The 26,334-nt window shown below is 39.1% G+C and overlaps 1 protein-coding gene across 1 annotated transcript in view; it reads left to right on the top strand.

Moving 5' to 3' along the window:
• The window catches only part of LOC306852614 (protein sidekick-2-like), a 307,487-nt gene that overhangs the window by 225,929 nt on the left and 55,224 nt on the right, over nt 1–26,334 (top strand). The window contains exons 3-7 of the mRNA XM_079389591.1: nt 6,480–6,586; nt 10,297–10,444; nt 19,935–20,068; nt 24,545–24,656; nt 25,769–25,959. Of these exons, the coding sequence (XP_079245717.1) occupies nt 6,480–6,586; nt 10,297–10,444; nt 19,935–20,068; nt 24,545–24,656; nt 25,769–25,959 (692 nt within the window). The remainder of the gene's footprint in view (nt 1–6,479; nt 6,587–10,296; nt 10,445–19,934; nt 20,069–24,544; nt 24,657–25,768; nt 25,960–26,334) is intronic.

Below are 26,334 nucleotides of genomic sequence, written 5' to 3'. Positions count from 1 at the left end.
TGACTGGTGGAAATGTTTTTGCAGAATCATGGGTAATGTAGTTAATGAACAACCTTATAGCTTACAGAAGGTCTTTCTTTAAAGGGTTATACATATTTTACATGAAATGTAATTACATATATATACAGTATATATAGCAAATAAGTATTATAAATTAATAAGTATAATAATAATAATGTGCGCTTTATAATTTATTATAATAATTTATTAAACAATATTTAACTTACAATTTAATATAAATTTACAAAATATATTTTCTCTAAAATAATGAGTAATAGTCAATGTTTAATTAAAATATAATTTATAAAATAGATAAATGTAAAAATGTGTGTGTGTGCTCGTGTGTATAATTAGATTATTTAAAATAAATTACTAATATTACTAATAAATTACTAATAAATTGGACCATGGTAAGACCAACCAGTACTCAAATAAAGCATCTGAGCTTTAGTTGTGTGCTGTATACATTCAAGCCTTTTCAGTATTTCCCTATTGATGTGTGGTTCTTTAACCTCTCCAGGGGTCTTACAACATCATTGATTTCTTGATGTAAATGTGTTTAATTCAATAAAGGCAGTCAAAAAATCTAAAGACCTTCAGAAATGCCGGCCAGTGATAGTGTCTTTAATTATTGAAGTCCACATATCATTGTATAAGCATGTTTGTGAGCATAAATAACATTCTGTGGGCAGGAGTCAGGCTATTGAACCAAACTATCAATGCTCAACTCCTTTTCATGGAAACTTTTTCTTTGACATCTTTGAGGAGTTTGCTGATTTGCTTCTGCGAGTAGGTTAAAGTCACGGCGAGGCAGACCACCACTTCATCCAACAGCGATGGGTTTCCAAGGCAACATCAGCCCAGACGGGTGTCTGTTTGTCAGCCGCTCAGTCAGGGGCGTTTGAACTTCATCTGCTACTTTTTGCTCCCGTGCTTTCTCGCTCTTTTCTCTTCTCCGTTAACGGAAGGCTAATTAAAGGGACCTGACATTGCGCTCTGTTGGCTGGAACATCAATCAATCAATGTCTGAAGCCCCGGCCCCTACTGACTCTCTCAACCTGCTGCACAAGCTCACAGCTCTTTAAAGGTTAATTATATTCATTAGAGAAAGAAGGAACGGGAGAGAGGAAGATAGAGATGAAGTCACCCTGAATATATGTCACTCGTGGCGGGATTTTATCCGTCACAAAACTCTGAGTCACAGCACCACCTGTTAGAATATGGGTATGTCCATTTGGCTTATAGTGCCCTGGGAAGTAAAGGGTATTTGGCCCTTTAAAGTGAGATTCTAGTTTAGAACAAATGTAGACCCATATATAGCTTTAATTGATTTCTGCACAGTTTTTCATAGGAATGAGCTTTTAAGAATGAATTATATTAATTTAAATATTATATGTGTTTGTGTATACACAGAGACATACATTATTGTGAATAAATATTAATTAGAAAAAATGGCTGCTAGACTGCTTCACTAATCATTTTTTTTTATGGAATTATAATAGAAAGACCTATAAATTCAGCCTTTTTATGACATTTTTTCTTCATTATCCTTAAATTGTTACTTTATGCCCTGAAAAACGAAACATGCACATCACAAAAAAAGTATATTCAAGTAATTTTCTGAATGAACGTCTTTTTTTGTTGTTGTTGTTGAATAAATAGATTTTCAATAAAATAAATCAATAGATCCAGACACAAAACTGTGTGTGTGTGTATTTAATCCAATAATATGCTTTCATTCAGAAGGGACACACTTTTATAATAGGTTAAAATATAAAACGGCTATTTTGAAATTGTAATAAAATTTCTAAATATGACTGTTTTTACTAAATTTTTAATTAAATTAATGCAGCATTTGTGAGCGTAAGAGGCTTATTTCATAAACATTAAATACAATACATACTGACCCCTACTTTCGAATGTTAGTGTGTGTAGTCTATATATAATCAGAACACAGTCTTCTCTCTTTATCTAGAGTTGAGCTGCATGTAGCATTTGCAGCTTGCAGGGGTGACGGCAGCCAAATGTTTCGGGGGATGTGTGAAGCTTCGTCTCGCAATCAAACTAAAAAGTATACCCCCCAGCAGCCCCCCAAACTTCCTAATTAGTCCATTAGCGCTAATATACTTCACACAAGAAGCAATTTACCATGCCTGGCAGGATCTGCAACCCACTAACCTCATCGCTAATATCGTCTGATACTTCATTATAGTCAGTTAATAACAGCTCTCCTCAACTCTTGACTTCTAACAAGACGCCTGTCATTCAAGCCCTATACCATTCTTATTTCACCACTGCAGGCATTTTCCTCCACACCCACACAATCTTAGTCTCTCACGGCTAGCGGTAGGTGAAACTACAGGTCTGGAGTCAGTGTGGGACCGGATATAGCCACTAACAGCTCAATCTGTATAACTATAAACCTGAGACCTTTAAATGGTGCTTGTTTTTGGTCAGATATTCTATGCTAATTTTTGTGTCTGGATCTATTGATTTATTCAAAAGTGCATTTATTTTAAAATGCCTTTATTCATACAATTGCTTGAATATAACTTTTTGAGATGATGTTTGAATGAAAACATCTGGTATATCTGGTATCAGGTGAAAATCTAAGGATAGCAATGAAGATAAAGTCTCATGAAAGCTTGAAATTTATACTATTTTTAGTGTATATATATGTGTATATATATATATATATATATATATATATACAGACGTGGTCAGAATTGTTGGCACCCTTGGTAAATACACTATATTGCCAAAAGTATTGGGTCACCCCCTTCTAATGAACATGTTTGACTACTTTAGTCATTTCAAGTCCTTGGTGTTTGGTGATGAGTTTTTGGCTCAAGGTCTGCATATAAAGTCACACCAGAGGTGTTCAGCTGGAATCAGGACTTGGCTTTCTGCAGACCAGTCAAGTTCTTCCACACTGACTGAATCAATCATGTCTTTTTGAACCGTGCCTTATACACAGAGGCACTGTCATGTTAGAATAGAAAAGGGTCCTGTCCAAACTGTTGCTATAAAATTAGAAGCACACAATTCCCTAGAATATTATTATATGCTTTAACATTAAGATTTGGACTCATAGAAATTACTAAAGTAGTCAAACATGTTCATTAGAAGGGGGTGACCCAATACTTTTGGCAATATAGTGTATGATCAAAGAAGGCTGTGAAAATTAATCTGCATTGTTAATCCTTTTGATATTTTATTGAAAAAAAATAAAAAAATCTAACCTTTCATTGGATAATAAGAATTTAAAACAGGAAGAAATATCATTATGAAATAAATGTTTTTCTCTAATACACATTGGCCACAATTAACGGCACCCTTTTATTCAATACTTTTTGAAATCTCCATTTGCCAGTTTAACAGCTCTAAATTTTCTCCTATAATGCCTGATGAGGTTAGAGAACACCTGACAACAGATCAGAGACTATTCCTTCATTCAGAATCTCTCCAGATCCTTTAGATTCCCAACTCCATGTTGGTGCTTCTTCTCTTCAGTTCACCTCACTCATTTTCTACAGGGTTCAGGTCAGAGGACTGGAATGGCGATAGCAGAAGGTTTTTTGCTTAGTGACCGATTTTTGTGTTTATTTTGAGGTTTGTGTTTGGATTATTGTATGGTTGGAAGATCCAAACATGGCCCATTATACGATTTCTAACAGAGTCAGTCAGTTATTGATTTTTTATCTGTTGGTGTTTGATAGAATCCATGATGCCATGTGTCTAAACAAGATGTCCAGGACCTCAACATCAAAAATACAGCAGTATATTTCATTGTACACATGGGGTACTTTTTATCCCTGTGTTCACCAAACCCATCTTGAGTGTTTGCTGCTAAAAAGCTCATTTTTTAGTTTCATCTGATCGTAGAAGCCAGTCCCATTTGAAGTTCCAATCGTGTCTGATAACTGATTATGCTGGAGTTTGTTTTTGAATAAGCTTGGAGAATTTTTCTTGAAACCCTCCCAAACAACATGTGGTGATATAGGGGCTGTTTGACAATTTATTTTAAGGTTTTCTGACCCCGAGACTCAACTATTTTCTGCAATTCTCCAGCTGTGGTCCTTGAAGAGTCTTTAGCCACTCAAACTCTCCTCCTCACCGTGCATTTGGACGATATAGACACACGTCCTCTTCCAGGCAGTTTCGTAACATGTTCTGTTGATTGGAAATTCTTAATTATTTCCCTGATGGTGGAAATTTATTTTCACTGCTCGAGCTCTTTTCTTAAAGCCACTTCACTAATTTATGAAGCTCAATTATCTTTTGCTGCACATCAGAAATATATTATTTTGTTTTTTCTCGTTGTGATGGATGATTAAGGGAATTTGGGCTTTGTTTTCACTCCTATTTATATTTCTGTGAAACAGGAAGCCATGGCTGGATAATTTCATGTTCATAATCACCCTGGGGTGCTCAAAATTGTGTGGATATACTTCAGAGATATTTTACTCATAAGAGTTTCTAGGGGTGCCAATAATTGTGTCCAACGTGTATTTGAGAAAAACATTTATTTCATAATGATATTTCCCCCCATTTTAAATTCTTATTATCCAATGAAAGGTTAGATTTTTATGATTTTTTTTTTATATAAAAGATCAAAAGGATAAACACTGCAGATTAATTTTCATAGCCTTCTTTGATCATGTTTACCAAGGGTGCCAATATTTTTGGCCATGACTGTGTATATATATATGTTATATGATATGTTATGTTATATATATAGTATAGCATGTATTGTATAGTCTGTGGCCAGGCTGCCTGCCAGTACAGCTTCTGTTTAATATCATTCACTTCTAATTTTTATCAAAAGGTGATTTGTCTATTTAAAGACATCATGTTGGGACTTTTATTCCATTTTCAGGCCATATTTCCACCATATTTAGGTTTGCAATTTCTCCCATTTATTGTCATAGTTGATCTGCTCCCCCCCCCCCCCCCCCCCCACACACTAAATCTGCTTAAATTAGAGTGTATTATTGGAAAAAATACTGTACAATGGAAAGTAATTTGTTAAACACTAATGCTACAAAATGGAACAATATTGGAAGTACAAATCTATTTCAGACAGCAGTCGTTTGAGTGGCAGATAATGTTGATGCCTTGACTGAATAGCCACACAGCTGACCTTCTAACAGCTTCTGGCTAATCAATCACTGTCCGATTCTTGTCATTTTGTTTGCATGTGTTTCTGTGTCCATCTCTCTTATCATCCCCATCTTTTTTGTTGACTTTTTCTTGTTTCTTATTCTTCGCATTATGTTCTCTCTTTGCTCTCATTATCTTTCTCTCTTTCTCTCTCTCAGTCTCATTCTGTGTGTCTGGATAGATCTCTTTACTGTCTGTACTCCATTGTTTGTATTGATTGCCATCTGAGGTCAATGGCTTTTTAAAGCGTCTAGATCGAAACACAGAGTGTCTTCCTCATCTCCCTCTCCCTCCCGCATGCCTTCCCTCTATCCTGCTCATTTCTGTGCAGTTTCATTCTTTTACCTCTCTCGATCATTGATCCATGAGGCTGGAGAGCGTTTTGGCCCGGTAATGTGTGGCCCATGGGCCTTCAGGTCATTTTAATTTGAGTTCAGGTCAGTCGGGCTGAGAGAAAATGCGGTTTGACTGAATTAAAATGGTCTGGAAGATGATCCGATTTCATCCACTTCACAATAAGAGGTAAATTAAAGTAATGAAGTTTTAGCTGGTGTATACAAAAGAGAAAAGCTACACGCTAGCATTCACATTCATCTCAATAGCAGCTGCTTGAATTTTGAAATGTGCCATTTTGAACTTTTTAAGCCAATTGCATAACTATATAGGGTACCACTTTATTTTAAAGTGTCCTTGTTACACGTTACATGCGCTCACTGTTATAATGGCAATATATTATGCATAAATACATGCAAGTAACTCTAAGCCACACCCTAATCCTAACACTAACCATATAGTAAGTACATGTAGTTTTCCATATTGACTTCAATATATGTAATGAGGGTCCCAGAAGAGGAACGTAAAACTATTGGTACTTGTTTATTAACTCACTTGTAGGCCTCACTAAAACCTGTGACAGTTTTTTTTACTTCCACAGTCATTGTGTATGCTAGAGCGCCACCTACTGAGGGGAGGCTGATAATACAAACACATTTACATTCTGCATTGAAGAATTCAAGGTCATTACAATGAGATGTCATTATAAAAAATATATACTTTTTATAAAAGATTAGGAGCATGCGTTGAAATGAAAAGTGTGTGTGAGAGCCTGACAGTTTTGACAGATTACAGAGATGTTCGCTTTGAGAAGGACAGCGGTGACAGAATGAATGAGAGTCATTTGTACATATAAAATATACATACAACGCTTATGCATCGCTTATGAAAGGCACTCTGACAGTTGGGCATTACATCATGCTTCATGCATAGTCATTATTGTGGTTTTAGAGAGTAAACCTGCTATGTTTTATCTCTCACAGGTATTTGATACCATCTCTGGACAGATCGCATGCTGGCTTCTATCAGTGCATTGTGAGGAACAGAGTCGGAGCGTTGTTACAGAGGAGAACCGAAGTACAAGTGGCATGTGAGTAACCATAGTAACTCTCAGCCACTTTGGATTTCTATGTTTGTTGGTCCTTGCATGTGTGATTGTTACCAGACGGTCAAATTGTGCCCTAGTGTGTGTGTGTGTGTGTGTGTGTTTCACAGGAACGGCAGCTGTTGGTGAGGTGGCGTACCTCTATTTCATTAAAAGGTCCTCTGCAATACCACAGCTGGTCCACTCTAACTTCCTCATTAGATTGATGAGGTTGCGTCGACCAATCACTTCGCTCCCTCAGAATTCAATTCATTCCTCCGTTTTATAATCTGTTTAGCATGAGGAACAGCTGCTGCGCTTGAACCGAGTGGCAGGTCTCTGGTGTTTCAAGCCAGATTCAAGTTTCACTGGCCACTGACCTCTCGCCGACTGTTTCCAGTCATTATCAAAGTTTGATTTTTCTCTGGCGGAGTATGTGAGTGAAGCAACAGCAACTTCCTGTCTGTAATCGTGCCATTCCTTACTCATTTCCTGCTGGCGGATGCTTGTTCGATCCGTAGCTAAATTTGAGCCTAATTCGCTGTAAAGTTCTTTCAGTATGTTTGTTTTTATCTCTCGGCACACACAACATGAAAAGTTATGCTTTATTCAAATACTAACATTAGTCTGTGAATGTGTTTTAATACATGATTAGACTTTTGGTTTTACGTAAACAAATGTGATGTACACAAAATGCTCATATATGAAATTAATATATACTACTCTTCAAAAGTTTGGGGTCAGTCATTTATTTTTTTACGAGATTTTTTTAAGAGATTAATGCTTTTGTTCAGCAAGGAAACATTAAATTCATCACAAGTGATGGTAAAGACTTTATGTTAGAAACATTTTGATTTTAACTTTATTTGTATCAAAGAATCCTGAAAACGGTGTCATGGTTTCGACAAAATATAAGGCAGCACAGCTGTTTTAAACTTTGATAATAATCAGAAATGTTTCTTGAGCAGCAAATCAGGATATTAGAATGATTTGTGAAGGATCACGTGACACTGAAGACTGGAGTAATGATGCTGAAAATTCAGCTTTGCCAACACAGGAATAAAATACATTTAAAAATATAAAACAATAATTTGAAATTGTTACTGATTTACTGTATTTTAATCAAATAAATGCAGCCTTGGTGAGCATAAGAGACTTCTTTCAAGCACATTAAAAAATTGCACCAACCTCAAACTTTTGAAGAGTAGTGTATTTTAACAGTTAACTCAAAAATTACTCAGTTTTATTATCAGTTGACACGGCCATCTTCATTTTAGAAGTAACATATCTGTGAACTGCCATGTGTTCACAGTTACCAGCCCATGCTAATGGTGCGTTCAACTAGGGTTACCATATTTTAGTTTTCCAAAAAGAGGACAGTGGGGGGCGGGGTTTCGCCTAAAAGGTAAAGTAGCAAGGTTTTTTAGGGTAAGGTAAAGGTAAGGTAGCAAATGTTAGTGGGCCACTTTTTTAAATTAAAAAAACAAGCAGATAAAATTAGAATTAGCATTATAATAGAGAGTGCCTAGAGGGTCAAATAAAGATGGATAAGATGTGTTTTCAGCCATTTTTTGAAAATGGTTAAGGACTCAGCTGCTTGGATTGAGTTGGGCAGGTTATTCCACCAGGAGGGAACAGTTAATGTAAAAGTCCATGAAAGTTTTATCATAGGTAGAATGCAAAATGTTTCAATGCAAGCATTTCAGTCAAATGTAATTTATGCAATAGTTCAAACCTTTAACCCACTTGGGAAAATCAACCCATGGCAACAGTTTAAAAGTAGCCCAATTCTGTGGAAAAAAATGCGGACTTGGCAATCCTGCATACAAGAAGAGCTGCCAGAGTCAAATTTGACTGATCACAGGTCGAGAATGAGGAGAGAAGACTGACAAGACCATGCTGGAGTATTTGCTGCTCAACAGATCCTGAACTCATTGACAAATATCTGATCTTGTAAGATACACAGAGTGCGTGTGATCGTGAAATCAAATGTGAAAGTGAACAGCGCGAACGCTCAAAAGGGATTTAAATACTCCGCATACTGAGAGCGGCTCCCTGATGCTAGTTCAAGTCATGTCGGGTCAATCGTATTTACGAGTTGAACACACATGAACGTCAACACAAAGTCATTGTTATTTGTTACGAGTGAGAAACTCAAAATTTTCTTTAAGCCCGGAGTTTCGAGTCAGTGAGAAAACATGTCGGATGCAATGGACGTAGCCAAAGACTAGATGTGCAGCGTCGGTATTGATGGTAAATTTGACCTTCATCAATCACCTTCATATAAATTGAATAAAAACTGAAAAAAGCAAAAACACAATGATGCACATACTTTATTCATCATTTTGAAAGTGTAGACTTTAAAAAATCGTTGAATTGTATGTAGAAATCTTGTTCCGACCAAAGTGACTTGAACGCACCTGACGTCGTTATTACGACTTGTCAACTCGTAAGTACGAACATCCCAGGAGGACTGGAACGCAGCATAATAACCTAGAAATGGCCGAGTGTTGTCCAATTATTCAGGCTGACTGATGTATCGGTCCATCGCTTCTTATTATGGCCTTTCATATCGGGATATGTGCAGGTACTTCACTTCTGGTTAAGATGGAAGTACTTAGACCTTATTTTCTTTCCTCATTTCCCTTTCAAGCACCTGTGCAATAATTGACATCCAATTACCTTTCGTTTCATTTGAAGGATGAAGTGAGAGAAATCAAATACAGGAGTCAATACACAGGAAACGAGGCAGGACAAAGGCAGGACATTGCCATGTTGGATATTGTATTATTTTTTAAGTGGTTTTCCGTAATTAGCTTTTTTGATGAATAATGCTCTTGATATTAAAGACGCTGCCTTTGATTCTGAAATCTCCTCCACACCGTGCAGCTCAAAATGGTGTTTGGCTCTAACTTTCCTTGCTAACAAAAGAAATACTAGTTCATCCAAAAGTGAAATTTTTTTCATTTATTCACCCTCATGTCATTCCGACCCCATATTACTTTCATTATTCCTCTGACATTCTGCCTTAGACCTTCTTTTGTTATTTATGAAAGTAATAATAATGCAGGGTTGGAATGACATCAGGGAGAGTGAATGACAAAATGTTCAATTTTAGGTGTGTTACCCTTTTAAAATTTATAAGTTGAGAATAAAATTTGCTCTACGCACCTTTTTCAGGGATTGGCAAAAAGGAATAAATTGACGTTTTCAACAGGAAGTTAGCTACTCGTATCCGTGTTCCTGCAACAGGGACATTCTGCTGAATCAGATAGGGGTGTAAATATACGAATGACTGCTGATTTAACGCATGGTGAACGTCTGTTCGGATGAGTCAGTTCTGGTCACTGTCATGGCCGATAGCTCGCTGGCACATATCATCCCCAGTCCGACGGCAGCCACGACGATGTCTGGCGCTGTGTCAGAGCATGTCTGTCAAACGCTGCCCAACTGAAGCAGATGGTGAAAGACACTAGAAAACACTGGAAAATTATGCTGTGTCTCTGGCAAACAACAGACATTAATAATGCAACTGTTTTTATCTACTGATGTAGGCACTTGTTCCAGAAGTTAAAGTCTGTTTGTATTTGTAGTGGAGTTATGAGCCAGTATTTAGACAGACGTTTAAAGCTAAATGCTAACATATGTAAGAGTTTTAACACATGCTTGTTTTTAAATTTGCTCACTCTTACCATTTGTTTTGTGTTTGTCTATAGATATGGGAAGTTTCGAGGAAGGGGAACGGGTCCAAGCCATATCACAAGGAGAAGGAGCCGTAATACCAGCGCCTCGCATTCGCTGTTTCCCTCAACCACAGGTTACCTGGTTCAGAGACGGACGCAAAATCCCTCCCAGCAGTCGGATGTAAGTTTGTGAATCTGTTGGGTTTCTTTTTCCTATTCTGCCTTTATTGTATCTTTATCTCTCATTCTCCAAGCAGTCTGATTGTACGTGATTGTTTTTGATGGATCTTTGTAACTATACATCTAGTCCAGAGATGCACACACTGTGTTTTATTGCCTCCGGGTGTGTTTCTGAATGTGTGTGTGAGCTTGTGGAGGTGTTTGTTTGTTATCATATAAGCATTTATTGACTTGCTAGCATGAGTGCTCTCAAAAACCCCAAGTTCTGAGAAGTTCTATAAACATCTGCAGAGCAAAAACATCCACAGTCCTGCAGTCTATCTATTGATCGTTCATTCGTTCGTTTGTTCGTTTGTTTCATTCGTAGTATTTTTTGCCCAAAAAAATTCTATCTATCTATCTATCTATCTATCTATCTATCTATCTATCTATCTATCTATCTGTCTGTCTGTCTGTCTGTCTGTCTGTCTGTCTGTCTGTCTGTCTGTCTGTCTGTCTGTCTGTCTGTCTCAGTTTATTCTTTGTCTATATGTATCTGTCTGTCTGTTCATATACATCCAGCCATCGTTTGTTCGACATTCGTTTGTTTGTTCATTCGTTCATGAATTTTGACTGAATTAATGCTTGAATCACAATTTCTGTGCATCCGCTAGCATTGCAAAGCCTTTGAATGATGTGTTCCAAATATTTCAGTTTCTTCCATTTATTTTGTCTTCCTCACTCTCTGTCTGCCTAGCCAGGGTTTCCTTTCAGTGCTCTCATACATCTCGCTTGCACATGAACGTCTGTTTCTAGCTCTGAGCCAAGGTTACCTCGTGCAAATGAGTGGAGCAGATAACATTTATTCCAGGAAAATCATTTAATTGAATTTTAATCAGGCCATTGGCACCTCTGTCGCAGTTTCAAAGACTCTGTGAAAAATGGAAATAAGCGTAACATTGACCGAGACGCCCATGGAGGACTGCTAGTCTGTCTGAGGGTGTCCTGCCGCTTCTGACTCCATCTGCTCTAGATTGGTGAATTCTAATCTCTCTCTCTTTATTTTCGTCAGATTATACTCATTTTGGCAGCCCTCGTTTCGCTGAAAACTAGCTGTGTGGCACAAGGGTCATGAAATGGAGAGTTTTCAGAAGCACAAAGCTTTCTCCCTCACCTCTCATCTGCACTATGTCTCTTTTCCCTCTAATCATGCAATCACACAGCCCAGAAGAGAGTAGGATAATCAATGCCTGGGAGAGAGCCGCGTTTCTCCATTTTCACTCACAACCCTGCCTCCCTTCTGCCACTTTGAGATTCTAGTACACAGGAGCACTACAGTAGAAGATAAAATGACATTTTCCAGCACTTTGTTTTTGAGTCGCCTACAGTGCTAATTTGTGTTAACTGTGCTGTTGACATTTTGCCAAATTATGTTAAGTTTATGTTACATAGAAAGTTTGAATTATACAACAGAATTCTTATTTTAAAAGACAACATGACTCAGGCTTTGCAAGGTATGTGCCCACATGATTAAATCAGGAGGGGGTGAAATATCTTAGACTAATATATTATTACAGAACTTCCATCTATAATGTCATAATTTACTCAACCTTATTTTTTAGCATGCACTTTTTTTTACTAAACCACACATGAACATAAAGTAATGTTAATTTGGAGACTCAATTCATCAAAAATTATTTATGCAGCTGTTAGCATAGCTTTTATACCTGATTTACTAGAAGAATTCAATGCAAATCAGGTGACAGCACAGACATTGCATAAAAAATTGTGCTTAGTGTAATTTGCACACTATAATTCTCCATTTTACGGAGTGCTAGGTTGTGAAAGATTCAACAGATTTCAATCTTGCATACTATGCTGAGGCTGAACAGTGTTATTCCATCATTGCAGTCCAGGCAATGTGCATCTGGATGTATGCCCAATTAAAATGCTTTTCTACATCGTTTGATCATCATTAAGTGATTTACAGCTGCCGTAATCAATAGAGTATGTAAACAAACAATCTCTCTTAAATTAAATTCCACTTATTGCTTTTCATGGAAGGTAATAGTGTAATGTAATTTGCCCCTGGCATTTATAATTTGCCTTACAAAGGAAACACTTTTATTCATATTGCAGTTGTATGCTGTTCATATAGATGTCTGTGATGCATAAGTGGTTTTAATGAATGCGTGAGAGATGAGAACAGTTATAGGAATTAAAAAAAAAAAAACATTTAACTCACTCAGAACGCTTCATCTTGTGTTTGTGTGTGCTCAGCCACTGAAGCCTGACCGACATTTGCCCATCAACCAAATTATTATGTTTTTTTTTTCTTTCTTTCTTTTTCTCATGTTGGGCAAGAAGAAAATGAACAGATTTTGTTGTAAATTGAGCTATAGATTGGTAAAACTTGTCCAGCAGAAGTAGCATTCTTTCTCTCTCCACGCTCTCCTGACTCTAGTTTCCCCTTGATGAGACAATTTTGTGCTGAGATGCTGCAACTGGGACTCTCTCTACTCCATCCCGGCTCTGCAGCTGCTCATGTTGGCTGTTCTGCTCTCAGGGAAGCTTGATGCCATTGTCTCTTCAGACTGTAATACTTTTTCAGCTTTTTCTATTGTGGTTTGCATCTATTTTTTTCATTTGTTCATTCATTCAGTTGTTCTATCTATCTATCTATCTATCTATCTATCTATCTATCTATCTATCTATCTATCTATCTATCTATCTATCTGTCTATCTGTCTGTCTGTCTGTCTGTCTGTCTGTCTGTCTGTCTGTCTGTCTGTCTGTCTGTCTATATCGTTCTTATATATCCATATCCATAAAGGCACACATCTGATGTCTCCCTTACCATCAGTCGGTGTGTCCCACAGCAGTCTTGCGAGTCGAAGACGGCACCCTCCCTTCATTACTTTCCTGCCTACAGGGAGCGAGAGAGCTGCTTGAAAGCAGTCATTTAACTGCAATAGCCATTAGTCTTTCATTATTGAATAGGAATGCAATTGAAAGGCCCTTTTCCACTGACTGCATTTGATTTGTTGTGTTATTTGGGAGGGCTAATGTTGTGTATAATCAGAACCTCAGATGGTAAACACATTCCAGGAGCTGCGCCACTCCAAGCAAGTGTTAAAGGAAAGGTGCTATTCTGTTTTCTATTTAAATTTCGTCCCTTGCATTCCGACCTATTCCACTAAAGAATACGGTTTAGATAAGAGGCCAATAGTCCTCAGCGTTTGGATGACTGTCACTCTTTCGACACTCTCCTCTTTGAATTTCTCTTTTCTAAAACACCGTTTCTAACATGATCCTCTCAAATGCGTGGTTGTTGAGGTTTCAGGCAGCTCTTGTGACACACGCCAGCACAAGCCAGTATCCCTCCATAATGACAGAGGATCACAGTGTGTAATGGTGACAGGACAGATGATGGCATTTCTATAGCATAGAGATAGGATGCCTCTGAACAAAGAGGTTATGTTTATGCATTTACAAGCTTCATTCAGTGTGTCCTGCAGTTTATAATCACAGGTTCGAGTCAGTTTTATCCACCATTGGCATTAAGTGAGATTGCGTATTTTGGTCCCAGCTAGTAGACTCTTCCTCTAAACACAGTAATCAGCATATTTAGGATAAACTCACATTCTATTCTATTCTCTTCTGGGAATATAGAAAGTGCTTGCCAGTAATTCATTTTAATAATTGTGCCTAGTAAATTAATAACCGGTTCATTCCCTACACAGGAGCGCAAAATACAGGTCATGATGAATCTTTACCCGTCTATATATAGATTTATGTGCATTTCTAAAAATAATCTTTTTTCCTCCAAAAATATTTCACAACCCTTAGTCATGCATCTTCAGAAGGTGTGTGTATAACATAAATTCAACCATCTGCACCTGCAGATGCACTGTGGTGATGTTAGCAAAATGTTGTGGAAAGTCTTAAAACGTGTTAAAAACGCATACACAATCGGAATATGATTTTATATTTTAATATTATTTGTGCATGGTCAGTGAGGAGTTTTTTGACTGAATCCTACAGGAAATAGATTGTAATATTCATACCATCATTCCAGACCAGATGTCAAAGGTCATAGAGGCCAAGGTCATGTAAGGCTTCCAACAGTTTCAGCAGGGACGGTTATGCTAAACTCTTAGGACACATGGTCTGGCTCAGGTTCCTGTTAGTGGGTGGTAAAATTGAGGTTTTATTTGAGTCCTGAATATATTTGACTAGTGTCAGAAAGAATTTCCTTTCAACAGACGCTGATGGCACCAGAGGGGCTACTTCTGTTTTTCTACAGCATAAAACTTGAGATATTGGCTGCGGCAATGGCATTAGCTTTTGTTTGTTAGACAGGTGTTGTTCGCGTATGTGTGCACAGCATGTTCTTTGACTCCCGGTTTTCCATTCCTGGGCATTTCCCTGGAAAATTCAAGCATGTTCTTTCTGTCAGTTTTATTTGACCACCTGTATTCCGCTTGTGCAGTGTGTGTTTGCGCTGGATCTGCTTGTGTGTGTCCTGTCAGTATTTGTAAGTGTTCCCAGATATATTTACCATGACTGTGTGCGTGTGATATTCGCTCGAGATCCTATTCCCTCTAAAGGGACCATGGCTTGTGCCGTGCGTATTTGTCTAAGTGTAATAGAGGTCATCGACTGCGGACTCCGCTGCTCCCTTGAGAGTGCTGAAAGAGCACTGCACTGACAAATGCCATTCCACTCGCTATTGTGTACATATAACTGATAGTGGGTTAGCACTCACACACACACACTCGAATACAGGCGCACACAAGCTCTGTTTTGGGCTGCCTTGCTGTCTGCTTGCTAAATGAAATGAACCTCGTAAATGTAAATCTCTACTCAATTGGTTCCAGCAGAATTTGATGTTAGCATATTGCAAGGCTAACAGTCCCCTCATAAGTGAGGGATCACATAGAATAGGATCATATAGGATCATATATATATCATACTGATTTGGGTAAAAATAATTTTATCATGTGAGACAAAAAGACCACAAGGTGCTATGAGAGGCGTGAAACCAGCACAGCTTCCTTAAATATAGGCTACAGTTTAGCAGTTATTATGCAAAACTATTTGACTGTATAATGCCATGATGTACCCAACAGAAGCAGGTATTCCAGAGAGCTGTATAATAAGCATAAAAATGCTCGCACATGTAGAATATTCAGTTAAATAGTGTTTTTTTTTTCCTGTACCCTTCAGTATTAAATTAAATTTAAGTATGATACTGTTCAAAAGATTAGGGTCAATATGAATGTTTTTTTATATTGATAATTGAGCATCAATCAGATTATTATAATGATTTCTGAAGAATCATGTGACACTGAAGAAAGGAGTAAATATTCAGTTTTGCCATTACAGGAATAAATTACATTTTCAAGTATATTAAAACAGTTTTAAATTGTAATGATAATTCACAATATTACTGTTTTCTTTTTTCTGCATGTTTGATCAATAGACTTCTTTCAGAAAAACAAAAACATACTAAATTTAATTTACTACTGTGTATATTTGTAATCAACTTTTCTCATGCATTTTGGGATCACCTTCTCTTAATGATTAATCTGATGCATTTATGATTATTAATGCTTTCTACTTTTTGGAACAACCTTTGCATTGAGAGTGAACCAGTGTTGCCTTGTAATGCCGTCCAGGTTGGGAGCTCATAACATTTTAGAACTGATCTACAGGCTCTATATTTTATGCACACGTGTACTGTGTGAATTCTCCCTGAATGGCATCCTTTGGCAGACTTACAGTAAGTGAATGCAGTAAATACCCTTGATGAGAAAACACAACTCAACAGTGATGCTAATTTCTCAGCTCTGTGATTCAACAAGAAACACAGTCACTGATCACTGATTTCATGAAATCTTCTTTCCACAACCACGTGGGAGTGCAGACAAATACATGCAGAGAGAGTACAGGCAGGAAACGAGTGAGACAAAAATATAAAAAGTAACTGCTTTTGGAATTTTCACACAAATAAGTAAGAGTAGAGCTTGCTTCAGTGATACCAGGGTATTGTGACTGGTTGCTAGGATGTTGCCATGCAGCTTATAAGGTTTACGAGTTTCATTTAATCATAATGTCTATATGATGTATGAATGTCTTTCTTCAATAAGCCACTTGTATGATTTGACTTATAATTTGCCTGTATACCACAGACATGTTTGTTAAAATCCCCCAAATATAAAAGAAATACCAGAACTGTTTGCTTTTATCCAGATTCACTGTATAAGTAGGTTTCAGTTGGGTTTCTTGAATATTTTTATTATATTATGTCAGAATTCCTGACATTATAGATACAAATGTCAGAATTCCTGATGTGTGTCTGGGTTACATGTTCTTTGGCATTTCTAAGTTCATAATTTACCTCTGTCATATGTTGCCTCCACTTATTTTATATTCATCTGGGCTTTCAGAAACATGTATATGTGCTATATTTATGAGTATTGTGAGACATGTGCGATAATGTTTATGCATGACCTTTATCATGCGTGCACTGTCAGTCAGGAATTTGGTGTCGTATGCTTGCAGTGTAAATCATATTTTACTGTGTGTGTGTTCTTGACTGCCTCATTAGCTGCTCGGTCTGCTAGCTGTGTCTTTATTCTCGTTTCATGTGCTCAGGTTTAGGGAATCACCTGAGATTAATTTGCAGTCTTTGGCCGCTCGCTGTCCCTCTTCCAATCCATAATTCAGCAGCAGTGTAGCTCTCTCCCTGACACTTGCCGCACCAGGACCCAGGCAGAGTGAAATATTCACTACAGATCATCACACCACAGCCGTTCGCCCTTATTAACCGGCCCCTTATCCATCTGGAACGATGCATCGTGGGCCGAAAACGGGAGGAATTGGAGACCAAGTGTGTGCATGAGGAGATATTAAAATCAATCATCCGCTCTTATGTCATCCCTCTATGTTGAGCTGCTCTAATCATACAGCAGTCATTAATCATTTCAGGAGGTTGATGCAATATCCTGTGACAGCCGGCTGCGCTCGAGCGTAATGTCTTTATCGTGCTGTTGTTAAGGTTTATCTTCAGGCGAAGTGTAGGAATAGGATGAGGCTTTTTGCTTTTTAATAAAGCAAACTATGCTTTTGAAATCGTTAGCGTAATATCGCTTATCAATTCAGTAAACGCGATCAGTAATTTCAATATTTTATGTGTTTTATCTTTATTGAAAGTGCTGAAGTGTTTGAATTGGTGTAATGAGGGCTTTAGGACTAAATTAATTTTAAATATGCAGATACCCATGAATATTTGAATTTGAGTTGTTTTGTTGATGATTTGGTTTGCTAAAAGCTGTTCTGCAACACTCTGTGCACACAGTTTATCTGGTTACTTTTTGTTATTTGTGGCTTAATTGCTGCTTTTATTGATGGGAATATGCATAATGGAAAGGGAATGATTGGGGAAACATGATCCAGACAGTGCAAACTGGGTTGTTATTGTTTATTGAAACTATCAAAAATATGTTGGTTAATTAAAATAGAACTGAAAAAATTAACTAAATATTAAATGAAATACCATCTTTACCATCTTTATATATATATATATATATATATATATATACGCATACATATACACACACACACATATATATATATGTATATATATATATATATATATATATGCATACATACATACATATATATATCACAGTTTAAATTTATACAAATTATAAAAATGAAATAAAAAATTTAAGGTAAATACAAAACAAATAATACAAAAAGATGAAAAAAAATCACATTATAAAATGATAATAATTTATAGTTAAAATGAAAAAGGAAAATATAAAAATAAAACCTAATTCAGAACATTACTGAATACTATAGTATATAAATAATGCTAAAATAACGCAAGGCTGTGGGTCCAACATAATTTTATTAAAATATTCTACATAAGCCAATATGATTTCTAATAAACCTTACTTACTTTGTTAATGCATGTGCCTGACATTGTTTGTTTGTTTGTTTATTTGTTTTGTCAGTGAATATCCATTTCACTTACAAATGCTGTTTCATGATTTCCTCAACTACAGGAAGATTTGAACTAGTTCTTTCTGACTGTGCCACCACTACTATGTGTCTACAACAGATTGATAGAAAGAATTTTAAAAAAAAAACTTTATTTTTAACCACAGTAATACTCCAGAATTCCAAGTTGAAGCAGATTATGATATGAAGAAGATGTCTTGTGAAGTGCATTCAGAAGTACAGATAGTGAATTAAAACTTCAATATCAGCTATTGTTATAATTAGTGCATGTTGTTTGCTTAGGTTTATGTTACAGAGCAGATTTAGGGGTGTTGTATAAAAATATACTGTACAATCGCACGTTATAGTCTTCTTGCAGCCATAAAGAGAGAATAAAAGGTAAGCTAAAGATCTGTCAGTTTTGCCTCAGAATATGCTGACTTTATCAGTACGCATCTGCAGCCTTGTTGCGATAGCGGCTCAGGGGCTCCGGCACACATTTGGTATTCCTACAGTGAGATGGACAGATTCCTATTAGCATTCCGCACCCCGGAGGACTCGGGCCGGGGAATGTGGGTGCCAGCTCAAAGACTGTGGGTGTGTGAGACGGGTCGAGGGCAGCCACGCAGAACGAACAATTCTTCCTCAATTGTCCAACACATGGTCATAATGAGAAAACATTGATTGTAAACAAAAGAGGCACGGTAATTGGGACTCCATGGGGTGAATGTCAGGACTCGGCCCAGTGGACAGCAATGGGGCGGTCGGGTAGAGATGGCTGCAGGTTATATAAAGTGAGATGTGTGAATGAACTGCTAAAGAGGAAGTAGTGTTACATGTGTACTACAAATTGTGGATGGATGGATGGATTGATAGATTTATATATAAATATACACTCACACACAGTATATTCTCTGTTCATGTCAAGCCTTTATATTTAACATATATATTTCAAAATACTTGATTTTAATAAGGGCTTAAATAAATCGATGTAAAATACCTATAAAATGGATAATGATAGTAGTATTTCTGTTTTATGGGGGGGGGGGGGGGGGGGGATCTTCCATCAGAGCAGCTGTTGCATGTTGCCAGAAGTGGTTTATGTGATATTTATGGAGCAAAGTCATTTCATGGAGTTCATTTCATGGATCTGGAGGGGAAATGACAGTTGGAGAAATGAAGTTTCTTTGTTCATTATGTCAATGAATGAGGAAAAAACAACTAAAAAAGAAACATTCTGAATTCTGTCATGTTTTTAAAGACATTTCTCTTTGTGTATATGAATAGACATAACGAGATGGCAGTGAATTAGTACTCCGCAGTGGCTCTGAAACATCTGTGGGGAATATTTCATGTAAATATCAGCTTTTCAAGCGCAGCACAGAACATTTGGTGTGTAGTTTGCGGTGATATTACTGATGCAGCGTTATAAATCATTGCTTGAGTGTGATGTCTGACAGCTGGAGATTTTTGACCATAGTTCTGCTTGTTGTTATCTCACAGAGCCATTACTCTGGACAATACGCTGGTCATCCTGTCCACCGTGGCTCCAGATGCTGGAAGATACTATGTACAAGCCGTAAATGACAAGAACGGTGAAAACAAGACTGGCCAGCCCATAACGCTGTCTGTGGAAAGTAAGTCTGTAGAGATTTAGAAGTTACACTTGGACTTCCTCCTGTGGGCTAAAATTAATTATCATTTTTACAAATTATTATATTACAGATGCCAACTACTGTATTAAATGTAGGGATTTGCATATATTAAAATTCTGACCAATAATTTTCATGTTATTGCCAATAAACTTTTTTTTTTTTTTTGAAAATATTGGTTTGTTAAAAATTGTTTATTTAAAAATTAGTTTAGAAAATGATTTTATAAAATAACTGTTTTAGTTTTTAATAGGTTCTAAATTTGTTTAGAAAATAAACACTTTTTTTAATTTATGAGCAAATGTATTTATATAAAAAGCACTAGAACCTACTAAAAACTGTTTTGAAAGATGGATATATTGCTATTTCATATCTGCGATGAAAATATATCAATTTAATCAATATTGCAGGTTAAGGTTGTACTTTTTTCAAAAAATAAAAAAATGTGTTTTACCAATTTGATGCTAAAATTAACTCCAATAAATTGATTGATTTATTCATTTTAATACTGCAGTCTGAACTTGACACTTAGTAAAGTGAAAGATCAAAATAATATTAGTGCTGTCAAACGATTAATCGCGATTAATCTCATCCAAAATAAAAGTTTTTGTTTACATAATATATGTGTTATGTATATATAAATACAAATATTTAAGAAAAATATGTTTTGTTTATATATTAATCATATGTATACATATAAAATATAAGAATATAAATATATAAATGTATATACATGTAAATATTTTCAAAATATATACTCTATGTGTGTGTATGTAATATGTCAGTTTTGGTTTTGTTCTGTTTCTTCCTTATTTGGTTCTTCCTGCTTTAGTTTGTGTCCTAGTTCTGTTAATTAATTATCGTCATCACCTGTGTTCTATTAATTATCTTGTTTCCTTGTTTGATCGCTCCCTTTATAAGTCCTCAGTTCTGCCTGTATTGTTGTCCGATCTTGAGTTTACTTTATGTCTTATGTGTGTTGATGCTACTGATTAAAAATTACTCCTTTGTTATACTTTCGTCGAGCGCCTTTTTGTCTACAACCACTGGACCGTAACAGAAGATCGGACCAACAACCGAAGACGAGATAGCCGCTCGAAATGCTTGAGCTGGTTCCCGTCGTTTGCGGGGGTTCACGCCGCCGTTCGCGGCTCGCCCCTGCCCGTGCAGCGTGGGATGTCGGGCGGGCTGTCGCGGCTTACCCAGGCCACCCGTTTTGGGGAGAACGGGTCGCCATTCGCCGCTCGCCCTTACCCCCCGCCCAAGAGAAATTCGTTCCGCCTGAGACGGCGATGAATGTTCCGCCCGTGGCGAAGAGGATTCCGCCGCGAAGGGCGATGAACGTTGCGCCGTCCGCGACGAAGAGGATTCCGCCGTACACGGCGATGAATGTTCCGCCCACGGCGAGGAGGATTCCGCCGCAAGGGGCGATGAACGTTGCGCCGTCCGCGCTGGAGAGGATCCCGCCGCCTATAACGGTTCACCCTGAACCACCGAGGAAGGAAAAACAGGTGCCGGTAGGGATTTTAATTGAGTTTGAGGGCATGACATTCCCTCCAGTGCCTGATCCTCGCCAGTGCCATCCAGTGCCTGCTCCTCGCCGGCGCCCTCCAGTGCCAGCTCCTCGCCAGTGCCTTCCTGTGCCTGCTCCTCGTCTGAGCCCACCAATTCCGGCACCTCGCAAGTGCCCACCTGAGTTCCCGCTGGTCCCGTCCAGCCGTCCTGAGTTCCCGCTGGTCCCGTCCAGCCGTCCTGAGTTCCCGCTGGTCCCGTCCAGCCGTCCTGAGTTCCCGCTGGTCCCGTCCAGCCGTCCTGAGTTCCCGCTGGTCCCGTCCAGCCCACCTGAGTTCCCGCTGGTCCCGTCCAGCCCACCTGAGTTCCCGCTGGTCCCGTCCAGCCCACCTGAGTTCCCGCTGGTCCCGTCCAGCCCCGCGCCTCCCGTGCGCCCTCTAATGTCCGCGCTACAAGAGCGCCCCTTTGAATCCGCGCTGCAAGAGCGCCCTCAAGTGTCCGCGCTGCAAGAGCGCCCTCAAGTGTCCGCGCTGCAAGAGCGCCCTCAAGTGTCCGCGCTGCAAGAGCGCCCTCAAGAGTCCGCGCTGCAAGAGCGCCCTCCTGCGTCTCCGCTGGTCCCGTCCAGCTCTCCTTCGTCTCCGCTGGTTCTATCCAGCTTCGCGCCTCCCGTGCGCCCTCAAGTGTCTGCGCTGCAAGAGCGCCCTCAAGTGTCTGCGCTGCAAGAGCGCCCTCAAGTGTCTGCGCTGCAAGAGCGCCCTCAGGAGTCCGCGCTGCAAGAGCGCCCTCCTGCATCTACGCTGGTCCCGTCCAGCGCTCCTTCGTCTCCGCTGGTTCTATCCAGCTCTGCGCCTCCCGTGCGCCCCCCAGTGCCCGCTCCTCCAGAGCGCCCTCAAGTGCCCGCTCCTCCAGAGCGCCCTCAAGTGCCCGCTCCTCCAGAGCGCCCTCTAGTGCCCGCTCCTCCAGAGCGCCCCCAGGAGTCCGCACCTCCAGAGCGCCCCCAAGAGTCCGCTCCTCCAGAGCGCCCCCAAGAGTCCGTTCCTCCAGAGCGCCCTCAAGAACCCTCTCCTCCAATGTGGCCCCCAGAGGGGAGCTTTCCCAAAGAAATTTTGGGGGGGGGCCATATAGTCTCAGTCTGTGTGGCCAGGCCAAGGGCCAAGGCCACGGAGCACCCCGATCCGCCAAGGCCGCCCGAGGACCCCGACCCGCCAAGGCCGCCCGAGGACCCCGACCCGCCATGGCCGCCCGAGGATCCAGATCCACCATGGTCGCCCGAGGACCCCGATCCGCCAAGGCCGCCCAAGGACCCCGATCCGCCATGGCCTCTCGTGTCTCCTGATCCACCATGGCCTCCCGTGTCTCCTGATCCGCCATGGCCTCCCGTGTCTCCTGATCCGCCATGGCCTCCCGGGTCTCCAGTCCTGCCATGGCCTCCCAAGGCTCCTGATCCGCCATGGTCTCCCAAGGCTCCTGATCCGCCATGGTCTCCCGAATCTCCAGTCCTGCCATGGCCTCCCAAGGCTCCAGATCCGCCATGGCCTCCCGAATCTCCAGTCCTGCCATGGCCTCCCAAGACTCCAGATCCGCCATGGCCTCCCGAATCTCCAGTCCTGCCATGGCCTCCCAAGGCCCCGGATCCGCCATGGCCTCCCGAATCTCCAGTCCTGCCATGGCCTCCCAAGGCTCCGGATCCACCATGGACTCCCGAGTCTCCAGTCCTGCCATGGTCTCCCAAGGCTCCTGATCCGTCCTGGAGGCTTCCCTATCCTATCCTGGTCCTGCTCCAGCCTCCAGGACGCCCGCCCCCCCCCTCCCCGATGTTACTGTTACGGTGCGGGACGCACCTTCCGGGGGGGGGGAGATATTGTAATATGTCAGTTTTGGTTTTGTTCTGTTTCTTCCTTATTTGGTTCTTCCTGCTTTAGTTTGTGTCCTAGTTCTGTTAATTAATTATCGTCATCACCTGTGTTCTATTAATTATCTTGTTTCCTTGTTTGATCGCTCCCTTTATAAGTCCTCAGTTCTGCCTGTATTGTTGTCCGATCTTGAGTTTACTTTATGTCTTATGTGTGTTGATGCTACTGATTAAAAATTACTCCTTTGTTATACTTTCGTCGAGCGCCTTTTTGTCTACAACCACTGGACCGTAACAGTGTATTTATATATACATAATAAATATACACAGTACACATATATTATGTAAACAAAAACATTTATTTTGGATGTGATTAATCGCGATTAATCGTTTGGCAGCATAATATATATGCATATATTTCTGTTCTCAATTTCCCATGATCATATGTGAAAGAAATGTTGCAAAGTTTTGAATCTTGTCTTTCTATTTTAGACAACATGCTGTTTATATGAACATATAAATCTGTGAACAACAGGCTATAGACAAATACATATTTGTCTTCTGTCTGTGACAATGTTTTGTTTCACTCCACAGCGAGAATATTGACAGTTATGGATTGTACTTTGTAAGAGTTTCAGTATATCAGATTCCCCCAGCAAACCAGGATATGATATTTTTGAGTCTAATACCGGAGGAACTAAAGAATGGTGCAGAGACAGCAAGAAGATTAGAGATCGTGGGAGTGTGTGTGTGTGTGTAAAGGACAGTCCTTCCCAGAAGCAGTAGTTGAATATCAGTGCTTTACAGGGACTGTCTCTGACAGAGCTCCACGCACACACACACGCACGCACACACACACAGCTGCTATGAAAGCAGAGATATAAGTTACTCTTCCAAACACAAACCTGTCACACTTGCTGTAACACATACAGTACATCGACTGGCACTTCCTACATCTGGACACACTCACACCTGAAGATGACAGATCGGAGTTCTATTAAAAACACTCACTCGATAATGTCCTTTACCTGTGTGTCATAACACACTTGTTCAAGCTCTCATCGTTTTCTCATTCTCACATTTCTCTTCTGCTGTAGATGTTGGTGGTCCTGCAGACCCCATCGCTCCCACCATTGTCATCCCACCGAGGAACACCAGCGTCATCTCCGGCACCTCTGAGGTCACCATGGAGTGTGTGGCCAATGCTAGGTGACCAACCTCTGATTCCTTCACAGTTTGAATGAAAGGAAAATGACTTTAATTATGGTGATTACGAGGCGAGCAGTGGATTGAAGTTTGTCACTTTTTATTCTTTTTCTCACCAGTTTTCTGCAATTATTTCATGTGTACAGACTCCATTGAAGCTTAGTCTTATGTTTGTGGTTTTTATGAACTTCATTTTTATGAAATAAATGCAAAAGTAGTAAATTAATGTTCTGGAGTTGACAGAATCTATGGCATGCTATTAATTACAAAAGACAAAACTGTATACAGCTTTTAAAATAGTGTTTACAAAGTGCTTCAAAGTAGGGCTGGGCGATATATCGCATGCTATATGCATGTGCATCTCGTCAATAAAGCCAGTTCCTTGATTATATTTACCGCTAGTCAAGGAACCGGCTTTACTGACAAGATGCACATGCAAATTGCATGCGATATATCGCCCAGCCCCACTTCAAAGACACAAATATTTACATTAAAGATTTGCATGTTTATGGAAGGAGAAAAAAACAAGAGCACATGGAAATAAAAGGAATAAGAAATAAAATACCAAGCATTAGCATAATTAAATAAATTATGGTTTTTATCATTAAAAATGAATTTTGTTATTTTAATAAAATAAAATAAATTAAAATAAAATCATTTTAAATTACAGTGAAAGTCTGTGGTAAAAGGCATATTTTTTTTTTTTTTTTTTTTTTTTAGGATTTACAAAAATAAATACATTTTACATTTACCCAACATGTATTTTAAGATTGAAAATGTATCTTCTTGTCCTTTCAAGAGCATTTTAGCATTTGAAAGGTGTAAAAGAATTGAAAAAAAATGTATTTCCTTCAGCAATGCTGTTTATACCATATATTTTGGCCAGGTAATTTTATTTTTTATTAATACTATTATTACACATACTATTTTTCGAATGCAGTGTTCAATGTATACTGCACAATATGACAATTTATGATGTTTTAGGCAGATAGATATGTATGCATTACTAGTGTTTTCTATGCTATCCTCATGTGTTTCGCAAGAGTGGATTATAAAACATTGTAATGTTAACAATAACAATAAAAATGATAACCGTGACATTTTTCCTACGCCAGGCCGCTAATAAAGCTGAGCATCAGTTGGAAGAAGAACGGAGTTCCGGTGAGGAGTGGACTGAGTGATTTTAACCGTAGACTGACGGTGTTGAGTCCAGTGGTCAGTGATTCTGGCTTCTACGAGTGTGAAGCTGTCCTCCGCAGCAGCAGCGTCCCCTCTGTCAGCGCTGGAGCGTACCTACATGTGCTTGGTAATACAGTTAAATACCAGGTTTTTCTTGTAAATTTGAGTGTAAAAAAATCCAAAAGTGCTTTAGAAATCCACAAATGACTTGTTAAGTGCCATATTCTATATTTCTGTAGCATGTATTTCCCCCCAAAGTTCATTACATAACTTTTACAAGCTGCTTTTGGAACTGTACCTTTAAGACTATAATTGAAATTCCCTCTGTTTTGATTAGCTAGCTTCACCATACCAGTGTAGTACATGCTGTTGTTAATCATGGCAGGAGATTGAATACTAAATAAGTGCTGATATACAATGTTCCACTGTAAAAAAAAAAAAATCATGTTCTGACTGATATTCTGCTCATTATAATCAGTGTGCTGAGTCAACCTCTTCAATT

The sequence above is a fragment of the Barbus barbus genome (genome assembly GCF_936440315.1).
Source record: "Barbus barbus genome assembly, chromosome: 32".
Classification (NCBI taxonomy): domain Eukaryota; kingdom Metazoa; phylum Chordata; class Actinopteri; order Cypriniformes; family Cyprinidae; genus Barbus; species Barbus barbus.
Note: the sequence above shows the minus strand (reverse complement) of the source record. Positions and strands in the feature narration are given on the sequence as shown.